This window comes from Lepidochelys olivacea, assembly GCF_965140295.1.
Source record: "Lepidochelys olivacea isolate rLepOli2 genome assembly, chromosome: 27".
NCBI classification, from domain to species: Eukaryota; Metazoa; Chordata; order Testudines; family Cheloniidae; genus Lepidochelys; species Lepidochelys olivacea.
Window position 1 is genome coordinate 8,824,546 of NC_140437.1, and position 13,500 is coordinate 8,838,045.

The following is a 13,500-nucleotide window of genomic DNA, read 5'->3' on the forward strand; positions in this document are numbered from 1 at the left end:
AGAGAGGCCTCAAACATATTGAGATTCCTCATTAACACTGCTTAAAATGGAAGGCTAAAGTTGGGAATCTGGGTCCACCCAAGTCTGGGGCTGGAGCCTTGACCAGTGCACCAGCCTTCCACATACCCGTCATTTGAAAATTTCTGAGCATCTTGGGTCTGCGGAGCAGGGCAGGAAATCTTTCACGAGGTCTGCAACTTCTGCTCAGGTGAGGAGGCCACGGGATCTCCCAGTGCAGCTGCCTCTTCTGTAATGCCTTTGAAAAAGAAGCCAGCCAAGTGAGACACATGTATTCAAAAAGTGATCTCCTGACTGTTGTGAGTCTGACTAGCATGTTGTGTGTCAGCCTGAGTTAGACCCCGATCCAGCAAACACGAGTCGCCCCTACTTAATCATATGATCCCATGGACATAGATTCTAAGGCAGAAAGGGACCAGTCCGATCAACCAATCTGACCTCCTGTATAACACAAGCCAGGGAACTGCCCCAAAATAATTCCTAGAGCAGATCGCACATCACTGGCACTTCTTGCCTTGTGCCAGGGCTGCCAGGTCGGGCCCACAAAATGGGACTAGGACTGGTGGGAAATCTTGTACCTAAACTATTTTTCGATGGCAAGTTGTGTGTTTGGCTAAATGATGCTCTTTCACCACAAGGAAGTGCTTTCCACAGAAAATTTCCAAATCTCATCGCAAACACTTTTGGGCTGAAAATTGTAGTTTTTCAGCACGTGGAATGTTTTCTTATATTTGATTTTTGGAGGAAAAGTCCACATTTCCCATGGGGGGCAGTGGGAAGAGGCCATTTCTTCACCAGCTCTAAATGTGAGTGGTTAGAGAGCGCCTAAATCCCATTTTGAAAATTAAACTTAGGCTCCTAAATCAGTTAGGTCTTGCAATGCTAAGCACAGCAACGCTAAGTACCTTTAAAAATCTGGGGCCCATCCACACAGTCCACAGCAGCAAGCCTCCCAGCCCAGATAGACAGACTCGGGCTCGCACTGAAAATAGCTGTGTAGACATTGAGGCTTGGGCTCTGAAGCCTAGGGAGGGGGTGGGCTTCAGAGCCTGAATTCAGCATCTATACGGCCATTTTTACAATGCTGGCTCAGCCCCCACCAGGCCCAGTCTGCCAGCCCAGACTGGGAGGCTCGCTGCCGTGAGCTGTGTAGATTTATCCTATGTGACTTGCCCAAGGTGACACAAGAAGTCTGTGGCCCAGGAGGGGACAGAGCCCAACACTCCCAAGTCATAAGCTAGCCACTTAACCACTGGTCCATCCTTCCTTAAGAGGGAATCACTGTGGTTTTATTCTAACAGAAGCTTCCCCCCAATTCCTTTCTCGCTGCAGCAATACTGTCCTAGCCTCGGCACTGTGTGTTGGTTGTTTATTATTATCTATTATAGCAGTAGCGGCTAGCAGCTCTCATCATGGACCATGACCCCATTGTGCTAGGTGCTGTATGAACATAGAACAAAAAGACAGTCCCTGCCCCAAAGAGCTTCCAGCATGACCAGCCCTTAGTCTTGCCTTGTTGAAGCAGATAGCAGGACCCGTGGCCCAGGCATTTTGTAGCTCCTCAATGGGTACAATCAGCATGAAGAGGAATCCTTTGCAGAGCTGAGGGTGTCAGTTCTGACAGCTGGTGCTTACACCCACGTACTCGCTTCCGCTCTCTCCCACTCAGCAGCCTTCCCACACAATAGCTCCTCCGCCACTTTGTCCTTCACCACATCCCGGCACCTGGCACTCTCGGAATTAATGTGCCCATCTCCCAGTGCTTTGCAATCACAGCTATTGACCTGGTTCGGTTAGTGGGCGTCAGGAGACCTGAGTTCCACGCCCAGCTGTGTGACTTTGGGCAAGTCACTTTGCCTTGAATCCTTTTATGGGCCTGTGAATTGGTTTTGTGTGTGTGTGCTTGTGCATGTGTGTGTGTGTGTGCGTGCATCACTGCAATCTACAGAGTAGAATCAGAGCTACTCAACTGTGTGTCTTAGGCCCAACGCTGCTACTAGCAAATGAAGATTTTCCTACAGCTCAGTGTCAGGGGACCTGGGCATTGAAAGTGTGACAGGCTGAGTACCTAGCCCACTCTTACCACTAAGCTCTGAGTAGCCATCTTGTGCAGCATAGTGACAACCAGGAAGCTCAAGGTGGCTCCAAATTTGCAGTGCTGTTTGAGACCCCCTTTGGAGGCCCCACTTTTTGTTTGTTTATCTTTTTGTGGGACTTTTAGAATTCACGATAGCGAAAGTGGTACAGACACCATCCAAGCGTCCCACAAACCTTTACCTCTCCTAGTCTGACCTGCATAGCACAGATCTGTACATTTCACCCAGTTACTCCTGTATTGAGCGCAATGACTTTGGCTAGACTGAAGCATTTAAGTCCTCATGAGACTAACCGGCTGCATGCCACAGACAGAGTCCATGCCCGAGGCCCCTGCATTGGCATGGAATTGATTAGGTGCCAATCTGTGCCCAGTGGGAAATTCTTTACCAACTCCGCTCTGGTGATCAGTGTGACCCTGAGCATGTGAGCAAGACACACCAGCCAGGCACATAAGAAAGAGTCCTCTGTACCTCACACCAATCTACTTCAGTGTTGGCCATGTCCTGAGTCCAATTCAGTTTCATGGGTTCTCTCCAGATTTTGCATCCAGTTTCGATTCCTCACGGAGCCCAGGGCATTAGGAGCTGAGAGGCTGTTTTAGGTGTAGACTAGTCCCAGTCTTGCAAAAGGTAGCATTAATTATTACCCCAGTGGGCTGTGAAACACACAGTAACATTGCACTGGCTTCTGACAGTTGTATCAGTACAGCACCCCTCATGCACACAGAGAGAGAGAGAGAGCTGGCACACACATACACACACACACATTGCTGACAAAGTGCCTCACCCCTAACTTGCAGTACTCCCTGCTATTCCAGTCCTGGGCTCCCCAGGCAATTCTGCCAATACAAATCTGATCCACAGTACCTGGTTATTACAGTCCTAGACCTCTCCTGGACTGACTTCAACTCCTGTGTTGAATTATGCTGTGAACAAACCAGCTACACCATCGTTCATTAGTGGAGAAATGTTGCCATTAGGGCTGTCAATTAATTGCAGTTAAATGCATGCGATTAAAGCAAAACAAATTAACTAGATTTTTTAAAAAAACAGTCATGATTAATCACAGTTTTAATGGCACTGCTAAACAATAATAGGATACCAATTTAAATTTATTATAAATACTTTTGGATGCTTTTCGACATTTTCAAAGATATTGATTTCAGTTACAACACAGAATACAAAGTGTACAGTGTTCACTTTATATTATTATTTTAGATTACAAATATTTGCACTGTAAAAAGATAAACAAAAGAAATAGTATTTTTCAAAAGAAAAGGAGGACTTGTGGCACCTTAGAGACTAACAAATTTATTTGAGCATAAGCTTTCGTGAGCTACAGCTCACTTCATCGGATGCATTCCTTTTTCCATTCCATACGGCTAAATTCAGTGCCTTGCATAATGACAGGTTTCAGAGTAGCAGCCGTGTTAGTCTGTATTCGCAAAAGAAAAGGAGGACTTGTGGCACCTTAGAGACTAACCAATTTATTTGAGCATAAGCTTTCGTGAGCTACAGCTCACTTCATCAGATGCATTGCACTGGCTTCTGACAGTTGTATCAGTATCCGATGAAGTGAGCTGTAGCTCACGAAAGCTTATGCTCAAATAAATTGGTTAGTCTCTAAGGTGCCACAAGTATTTTTCAGTTCACCACATACAAGTACCGTAGTACAATCTCTTTATCATGAAAGTGTAGCTTACAAATGTAGATTTTTTTTGGTTGCACACATGCACTCAAAACCAAAACAATATAAAACTTTAGAGCCTACACTTGTCCTACTTCTTGTTCAGCCAACCGCTAAGACAAACAAGTTTGTTTACATTTACGGGAGATAATGCTGCCCACTTCTTATTTACAATGTCGCCTGAAAGTGAGAACCAGGCATTCGCATGGCACACTTGTAGCCGGTGTTGCACGGTATTTCCGTGCTAGGTGTGCTAAACATTCGTATGCCCCTTCATGCTTCGACATTTGTAAGCTGCACTTTCACTTTCAATATATTTGAAAATGTACAGAAACATCCACAAATACTTATAATAAATGTAAATGAGTATTCTATTAGTGCTAAACAGTGCAATAAAACTGTGATTAAGCATGACTCTTTTTGTTTCATCTTGCAATTAATGGCAATTATATTTTAGAATCGTTTGACCGGAGGGGCAACACGAGTGATGAATGCAATAAATTAACCTCAGGTTTCAGTTTGGGATCAGCACTGCCTGTCGCAGCTCTATGGCATTTAAGGGCATAAATTGATCCGAGGGGAGGTGATGTGCAGGAAGATGCCGTGAAATCATTACACCATTAATAACTCTGGGGGGAGGGGGGTTGTTTGTTTTATTTAACAAACAATCTAAGGGCTGTCTGTGTCCCCTGTGAATTCTCCATGGCTGGCACTGTAATGTGTGGTCTCTAATTCACATTCACAGATCTCTAATCACTATCTAACCCTCCCATTTGATGCTGTGTGTGAAGTGTGCATGAGAAACAAATGGCGCGTGATCACATCTAGCAGCCAGAGACCTCCAGAGGGGGGTGAAAGGCCAATTTCCCCTGTCTAAGCCATTTAGCTATGGGCACATTGAGACCACGCTCATCACTGGGCTATCTGAGTGCCTTACTGCTGAGGCAGGGAGGGTGCCACAGGGTACCAAGGTGTTCTGTGTGCATTCACACCAAATGGCAAAGGGTTTGTGTCTTCATCCCACCGCAAAGCCGGCACTATGGAAGTGGAGGGTGGCTGGCAGGAGGAAGCTAACCATATCCCGGCGTGGGAAAGGTATCGGCTTCGTGTTTCATTCAAGAGAGGGTGCCCCCACCTGGGGCCAGCCCTGAGGCTGAAGGGAGATCACCCCCTGATACTCGACCCGATCCACTGCCTGCAGCACAGCACCCCCTGGCTCCGCAAAACGTGTGGTTTTGTCTGGTATCCCACATGGAGGACGCCATTGCAAGCGCGTGCCACTCCGCCTCCACCTGTGTGACCATGTGCACACGCATGTGAGGAGGTCATGCTGGGCAGTGCGGCGCCCTCGTTGAAACAGCGTCCTCCATGCAGCATGGCCTCACCTGCACCAGGCTCGCAAGGTCATGCCAGCGGGGGCAGGGTCATGCAGGTGGGGGCAAGCTACGCCATTCCTGGACATACTGGCCCATCCAGTATTCTGGGCTCTGAAACCCAGGCTCCAGCCCAAGCCTGAACGTCTGTCTACACTGCTATTTTTAGCCCTGTAGCCCAAGCCCTGCCAGCCCGAGTCAGTTAACCCAAGCTCTGAGACTGTTGATGAATCCGACTCCATGCGGGGAAGAGCAGAACAAGAGATTGGGCCCCAGTGTGGTTGGGGATGAAGCAGCTGAGTCTGGGGGACAAGGAGAGCTGCTGGCAATGTACTGATGAGAGGAAGCAAGGAGAAGAGGGCATCTCCGGATGATGAGGAGGAAACTGAAGCCTGGGGCTATTTCCTTAGGCTAGTTTGTTGGTTATCGGTGACTAATGTCCGCCGTGAACAAGGGGTTATTGAAGGTAAAGTCTGACTCAGATTGGTTTATATAGCCAAAGGGGAAACTGAGGCACAGCTCAGGGCCTGGGCCTATGACAGGGCCCTTCTGGGCTTGTAATCTCTGAATCCAATTTCTCTGATAGGGCACAAAGGCCTGTTTGCTAATAATAGACCTGCAATGTCCCCATCGCTCTATCACTCCTCTGGCGCTAATGCTAATAGGATGTTGCTTTGGGCTTGCCACGGGAGCTGTCTTCTCAGCTCGTGATGCCTAGAGTCATCCCCGTGACAATGAAATTTGCCGATATGCTAAGGAAGTTGTTATTGCAGGAAATAAGGCGCCAACTTCACATTATCACTGAGATAGTGTTAAAACAGACAGTGAATGATCATACGGGCGAACAGCCAGTATGAAGGGAACATTACCACCAGCCCTTTGCGCTAGATTTGCTTTTCTTTCTTTCCTTCTTGGCTCCCGCTTTCATCCTTGTTTGCAAAGAAAGTTTTTGAAAGAACAAACATGGCATTTACTAAGTGGCAACTGGATTTCCATGTTGAAATAATAATAATCAAGTAAATGAGTCAGTATTACAGGAAAAAAATCCAGTTGGCCTGGTGCCATGGCAACCTGAAAATCTCGCCATAGCAACTTCCAAATCTCTTTTTTAATCCTGTGCCATTAACTGTTCGATGTGTTTGTGTCTCTTTCCTCCAGACAACGGGTACAGAGAATGCCTCATGAATGGGAGCTGGGCAGCCCGCGTCAATTATTCCCAGTGCCAGGAGATTCTCGACGAGGAGGTACGGGCCCACAGACCATTTGAACCAGGTCATGTTTGTTCCATGGGGTTGGAAGGAAGTGGCTGGAAGGGTGGTTAAGCACTGGAATAAATTGCCTAGAGAGGTTGTGGAATCTCCATCATTGGAGATTTTTAAGAGCAGATTGGACAAACACCAGTCAGGGATGGTCTAGATAATACTTAGTCCTGCCATGAGTGCAGGGGACTGGATTAGATGACCTCTTGAGGCCCCTTCCAGTCCTATGATTCTGTGTTGCTATCTCTTGCTGGGAAGGGCTTTCTCACCACGTTAATTGATGATTCTCAGGTTGGATGAGTGCCTGACAGTAGGGGAAATAATTAGTTTAATTAGCATGCATGTCTTCTCCTGAGCCCATACTGCTCTGGCCAAAACCCACCACCACCCTCAAGGGTGGGAGGGAAAAGGAATCACTTGAGATATTGGATGTATCAATTTTCCAGGCACCCTTGCTCAATTCTAATTACACCAGAGAGCTCTGGGATTTTCACACAGGCCTCTCCACCAAGTGGGGCTGCTGGAGGCACGATGTGGTTGTCAGCCATTAGGTGCCTCCGCCTTCTTGGGCCCAGCACCAGCCCAGCCAAGCATGGTGCCTTGCAGGCCGCAGGCCGGCCTGCCGACTCTGTAGAGGGCTCAGCACAACTGTTGGCTAAAGACTTTCACAAAAAGGCTGAGAGCCATCAGCATCAATGGCTTCAGAAGAGGTCTATTACAATAGGGGACAGGTTAAATTATTAGTTACTGGGATAATTTCAGTACAGGCAAAATTTCCGGTGGCAGAACAAACTTTTTGGGTATACATTTGATTATTTACTAGTGAGGCTACTGATTGGTCAAGATCTAGAAAAATATTACTTTTCCATTCCCACCCTAAGTTTGTTAAGAAGGAGAGGCTGAGGAATATTAAAAGTTTTAATTCAGGTAGTTTTGGCTAGCTTCCGCAAGCTATTCTTCAAGATTTTGTAGTCTTAATTTACTTAGCTGTCAGGCAATGAGGCAGCAAGGGAGAGGTTACTAGCACAATCACCTTGCTTGGTTGGAGGCTTTATTATGTCCTTAGGTGGAGAGGTTGTTTTCTTCAGGTGGAGAGGTTGTGCCTTTAAAGGCACTGTGGGTCTGTCAGCAGACAAAGGAGAGGTTACTGGCTTTTTACCTTGTCCTTCACTCCTGCTGTTCAGAAGGAGCAACAATACCAGAAGGAAAGATAGATTGATCATCAGTCGGAGAGCCATTACAGTGAGAAACATGGGCAGGTAGTCAATTCTCAGCACTTCACAGTGGTGTTGATAATTAACAGGACTTGATAAGGGTCTTTCAGCATGGGGCCAGGGCGGTTCCTCGCTGATGGACCTCTATGTAGCTCCAGTCTCCTGGTTTCAGCGAGTGACAGGGCTGCTGTATATAAAAAGACCTAACACATTTCATTAGTGCCTGACAATAATTAAGCATTGTGTTATTTATTAAATGACTGCCCATCTGAGCCAGGATCAGTGGGGCGCAGCCAGTAGTCGCATTGGGCGCCCTGTTAGAATTCATGAGGGCTGAGTCCAGTCTTTTGATTGGGAGTGGCTCTCATATTCATTAATGCTAATGGGAGGGCATTTGGCCACTTTAAATTTGTTTTAGCACAGGCCAGTTATATTTTTCAAAATTCCATTTTGACGTTTTACTGTCCTGGCAGACTGCGGGTGGTGGGGGCAGTGGAGATTGTGTTGGATCTGTAAAGCTGCACATAACTTGTTATCATTTTTCCAATAATATTAGGTCCACTAAAAAGAAAAGGAGGACTTGTGGCACCTTAGAGACTAACCAATTTATTTGAGCATAAGCTTTCGTGAGCTACAGCTCACTTCATCGTGAAGTGAGCTGTAGCTCACGAAAGCTTATGCTCAAATAAATTGGTTAGTCTCTAAGGTGCCACAAGTACTCCTTTTCTTTTTGCGAATACAGACTAACATGGCTGCTACTCTGAAATCTGTCACTAGGTCCACTATCATAGAATCATAGAATATCAGGGTTGGAAGGGACCCCAGAAGGTCATCTAGTATCAGTGTTGCTACTCACAGATATGCCAAATTGTGGTACAAAATCCTTAAACAAAATTTTACAACAGTTTTGGCATCTGCCTTTTTTACAGGGAAATACATTACTAAAACTAACACATACTTGCAATTACAACATTTAAACATTTGAATCAATCTGAGTATTTACAAAAAGTCCCCAGGAAGGGGGATGTGCTGCCTGCCTAACCTTGACAGCTTTACCAACGCTATGTTGCTGACAGATTACACACTATTGGCAGTATTGGTTAAAATATCCCTTTCTTTACAAATACCCTTGCTGATTGCAGGCAAAACTGAGGAATTACTCCCCATATTTTCCTGTATTTGTTTTATAGGCAGGTTAGATTTTAATGGCTTCTATTTTTATTATTTAGGTGATTTGCATTAACACAGACATTCTTGGCTTGCTTTTGGATTCAAAGTTATCAGCCGCTTAGAGACTTTGTCTCAAAAGGACACAATTAACTTTTAACTTTTAACTTTTGCTCTTAAACACACATTAATCTGAAAAGGAAAACACGACCCATTTTGGCTCCCCTTTGGCAAAGTGCCTGTTGATTACACGGAGCCACCTTAAGACTTAGTGTGGGGCACCCACAACAGCTTTTATCTGCCATTTGTTACCAAAACAGATTTAAAATCCTTTTCCATTTTCCTGGCTTTGACTGCCCTGCTGCAGCCACAGCTTTGGTCTTTATTTAAAAACATTTTAAATCTTGTAAAGCATTAAGTCACCTTAAGGATTAAATGCTAAATACCAAAATTAAACAACACTCGTTTCTTTTGTTTGGCAAAAGTATTTTTTTGGTTTTACAATTTTAAAACAACACCTATTTATTTTAAACTTATAAAACAAAGACTGTATTCACCAGGAGTGGTTTTTAGCTAATTTGCCTAACTTGTTTATAGGTAAATGATTTTACTTAAATAACCGTTTGCCTGGATTCTTCCAGAGAAATGCGCCCTTTCTTCAAAGGAATGGCTGCAAAGAAACCAAGAATTTTCTTTTCATAACACCTTCTTTAACATTTGTACAAAGTTTCACTGCTTAATTTCCACCAGTAACTCCAGAGTTAACCTCTCACTTTCTTTTCTTTTAACTTTCTTAAACTGCGGTTGCCTGCGTGTCTGGGCCTGATCCTTTTTTGTTGTTGTTGTTGCATTATTTCTTTTCATGGGCACAGGCATTGTTTTACTACCAACTGAGCAAGGAGAGTGGGCTTTTTGACTAACCCCCCTTTTATTTATTTATACACACCTATTTACATACACACACATTTATTTTTTTACATCTAGATACATCTTATTTAACAATAACCTTAATTCTTTTACGTTTGGACTTAATATAACCTTTTCCTTATTTGAGGTGGTAACAACCACTCAGCACCGGTGCTTTGCAGGAAAGGATAGTAGCAGGACGAGGGACAATGGGAAAGGTAGGGAATACAGCAGCATTAACAGCACTGTAAAAAGGGGGGAGTTACACTCACTGACCATAGGAATAATGACTCCTTGCTGAATGCAGGAGGTAAGAACAGGTTGGATTTTCCCTTGGCCTGTTTTGATAGAGCATAAAAAAGAAGCTTACAAGAAGTGGAAGGTTGGACATATGACCAGGGAAGAGTATAAAAATATTGCTCGGGCATGTAGGAATGAAATCAGGAGGGCCAAATCGCACCTGGAGCTGCAGCTAGCGAGAGATGTTAAGAGTAACAAGAAGGGTTTCTTCAGGTGTGTTGGCAACAAGAAGAAAGCCAAGGAAAGTGTGGGCCCCTTAATGAATGAGGGAGGCAACCTAGTGACGGAGAATGTGGAAAAAGCTAATGTACTCAATGCTTTTTTTGCCTCTGTCTTCACGAACAAGGTCAGTTCCCAGACTGCTGTGCTGGGCATCACAACATGGGGAATAGATGGCCAGCCCTCTGTGGAGAAAGAGGTGGTTAGGGACTATTTAGAAAAACTGGATGTGCACAAGTTCATGGGGCCGGATGAGTTGCATCCGAGAGTGCTAAAAGAACTGGCGGCTGTGATTGCAGAGCCATTGGCCATTATCTTTGAAAACTCGTGGCAAACGGGGGAAGTCCCGGATGACTGGAAAAAGGCTAATGTAGTGCCAATCTTTAAAAAAGGGAAGAAGGAGGATCCTGGGAACAACAGGCCAGTCAGCCTCACTTCAGTCCCCGGAAAAATCATGGAGCAGGTCCTCAAAGAATCAATCCTGAAGCACTTACATGAGAGGAAAGTGATCAGGAACAGTCAGCATGGATTCACCAAGGGAAGGTCATGCCTGACTAATCTAATCGCCTTCTATGATGAGATTACTGGTTCTGTGGATGAAGGGAAAGCAGTAGATGTATTATATCTTGACTTTAGCAAAGCTTTTGACATGGTCTCCCACAGTATTCTTGTCAGCAAGTTAAAGAAGTACGGGCTGGATGAATGCACTATAAGGTGGGTAGAAAGTTGGCTAGATTGTCGGGCTCAACGGGTAGTGATCAATGGCTCCATGTCTAGTTGGCAGCCAGTGTCAAGTGGAGTGCCCCAGGGGTCGGTCCTGGGGCCGGTTTTGTTCAATATCTTCATAAATGATCTGGAGGATGGTGTGGATTGCACTCTCAGCAAATTTGTGGATGATACCAAACTGGGAGGAGTGGTAGATACGCTGGAGGGCAGGGATAGGATACAGAGGGACCTAGACAAATTGGAGGATTGGGCCAAAAGAAATCTGATGAGGTTCAATAAGGATAAGTGCAGGGTCCTGCACTTAGGACAGAAGAACCCAATGCACAGCTACAGACTAGGGACCGAATGGCTAGGCAGCAGCTCTACGGAAAAGGACCTAGGGGTGACAGTGGACGAGAAGCTGGATATGAGTCAGCAGTGTGCCCTTGTTGCCAAGAAGGCCAATGGCATTTTGGGATGTATAAGTAGGGGCATAGCGAGCAGATCGAGGGATGTGATCGTCCCCCTCTATTCGACATTGGTGAGGCCTCATCTGGAGTACTGTGTCCAGTTTTGGGCCCCACACTACAAGAAGGATGTGGATAAATTGGAGAGAGTCCAGCGAAGGGTAACAAAAATGATTAGGGGTCTGGAACACATGAGTTATGAGGAGAGGCTGAGGGAACTGGGATTGTTTAGTCTGCAGAAGAGAAGAATGAGGGGGGATTTGATAGCTGCTTTCAACTACCTGAGAGGTAGTTCCAGAGAGGACGGTTCTAGACTATTCTCAGTGGTGGAAGAAGACAGGACAAGGAGTAATGGTCTCAAGTTGCAGTGGGGGAGGTTTAGGTTGGATATTAAGAAAAACTTTTTCACTAGGAGGGTGGTGAAACACTGGAATGCGTTGCCTAGGGAGGTGGTGGAATCTCCTTCCTTAGAAGTTTTTAAGGTCAGGCTTGACAAAGCCCTGGCTGGGATGATTTAATTGGGTATGGGTCCTGCTTTTGAGCAGGGGGTTGGACTAGATGACCTCCTGAGGTCCCTTCCAACCCTGATATTCTATGATACTGCTGCACCTTGGGAAGGGGTCTTGCTAGATTTTGGCAAATCTTAATGGATTGGGCCAACCCAATGCACCCAACCTGATTGGCATGATAGGCTCACAAGGCTTACAAGGAGGGAGAGACCTTAGCCAGCAGTTCCTGTTGCAGTGAGGAAGGGCTGAGGTTGGACTTCTCCTGTAAACTGCCAGGACCTCATTGTGAGTGGGATCAGGCACGTCCAGATACACTCCATTTGAGGTACAGCAGATTATACAATTTAATTTACACAGCAAGTCTTTTCCCAAAAGGTTAGCTGGTGAACAAGGGCTTAGGAGGAAAGCATGACGGTCAAACAAAGGACCGATAGAAATGGACAGAGGTGAAGAGATGGAGTGGGGAATAAGAGTATTGCCCACCCCTACCACTTTTGGATCGACCAGGGTGGTAGGGACATTTACTGAATCCAAAAAGAAAAGGAGTACATAAACCACCAATTTATGTGGTTAGTATGCATCCGATGAAGTGAGCTGTAGCTCACGAAAGCTTATGCTCAAATAAATTGGTTAGTCTCTAAGGTGCCACAAGTACTCCTTTTCTTTTTGCGAATACAGACTAACACAGCTGTTACTCTGAAACCTGTCATTACTGAATCCAATGGTCCATTTACTTGCAATAGTAACACACACCATCACTGGGTCCCTAGGGGAGGTGGACGGTGGGAACCTTGGCTTGGCCTTCCCCTTCTCCCCCCGCAATGGGCAACTATTACAGGGGTCCCTGTATGTTCTGGAGCTGGAAGGTCATTAACATAGTTTTAATGTGGCTGTGAGAGTATTGGGTTTTACTTAAATTTTTATTTTTACTTTGTTTACAGGTGCTAATTTTTGCTCCAGTCAGCTTTCTTTGGGCAGGCTGTGAGAATTTTATTTAACAGCTTTTTTCTGATTTTATTTAACCTTTTTTGGTTTTGGCCTGGATTTTGCTTGGGCCACTGAGCTTTTTTACAAAGGCAACTCAGTGTTTCCCTAGGCATGACCCTTCATAGAAGGTGGTTTACATCTGCCCATGTAGGGTTCTAACAGTTTTCAATTTCTTTTTTAATTTAACAGGGTCCTCTTTTATTTTTGGAAAATTTTAAAGTAAATTATACAATTTTGTAGGAGACCAAGGTGCATGTGCAGACACCGAGGTCTTATGACCCGAAGCACCAATGCCTGGGAATTGGCGCAAGGGGAACATTTTCTCAGTACAGGGAGACACTGTCTGAGGGGTGAACGTAAGGGGCTTCTGTTGTTTAATATTTTTTGCCGGCTTACTTGGATTTAAATTCTTTGCCAATTTTTTTTTAATCTCTTTTAATTGTGTTGTAAGTTTCTCCTACTCCTCATTTGAGATTCACGGCACTGTTTTTTATTTTGTTTTGTTTTTTCCTTCTGTTTTTTCATGCCAGTAGAAATATGCCTCACACTGACACTGGCCAGAAGCACACTTTTGAGGTGCACAATCTTGTCAA

At 45.1% G+C, this 13,500-nt stretch overlaps 1 protein-coding gene across 1 annotated transcript in view; it reads left to right on the forward strand.

Moving 5' to 3' along the window:
* The window catches only part of CRHR1 (corticotropin releasing hormone receptor 1), a 53,293-nt gene that overhangs the window by 2,731 nt on the left and 37,062 nt on the right, over positions 1-13,500 (forward strand). The window contains exon 2 of the mRNA XM_084615512.1: positions 6,333-6,418. Coding sequence (XP_084471638.1) covers positions 6,356-6,418 — 63 coding nt within the window. The 5' untranslated portion in view covers positions 6,333-6,355. The remainder of the gene's footprint in view (positions 1-6,332; positions 6,419-13,500) is intronic.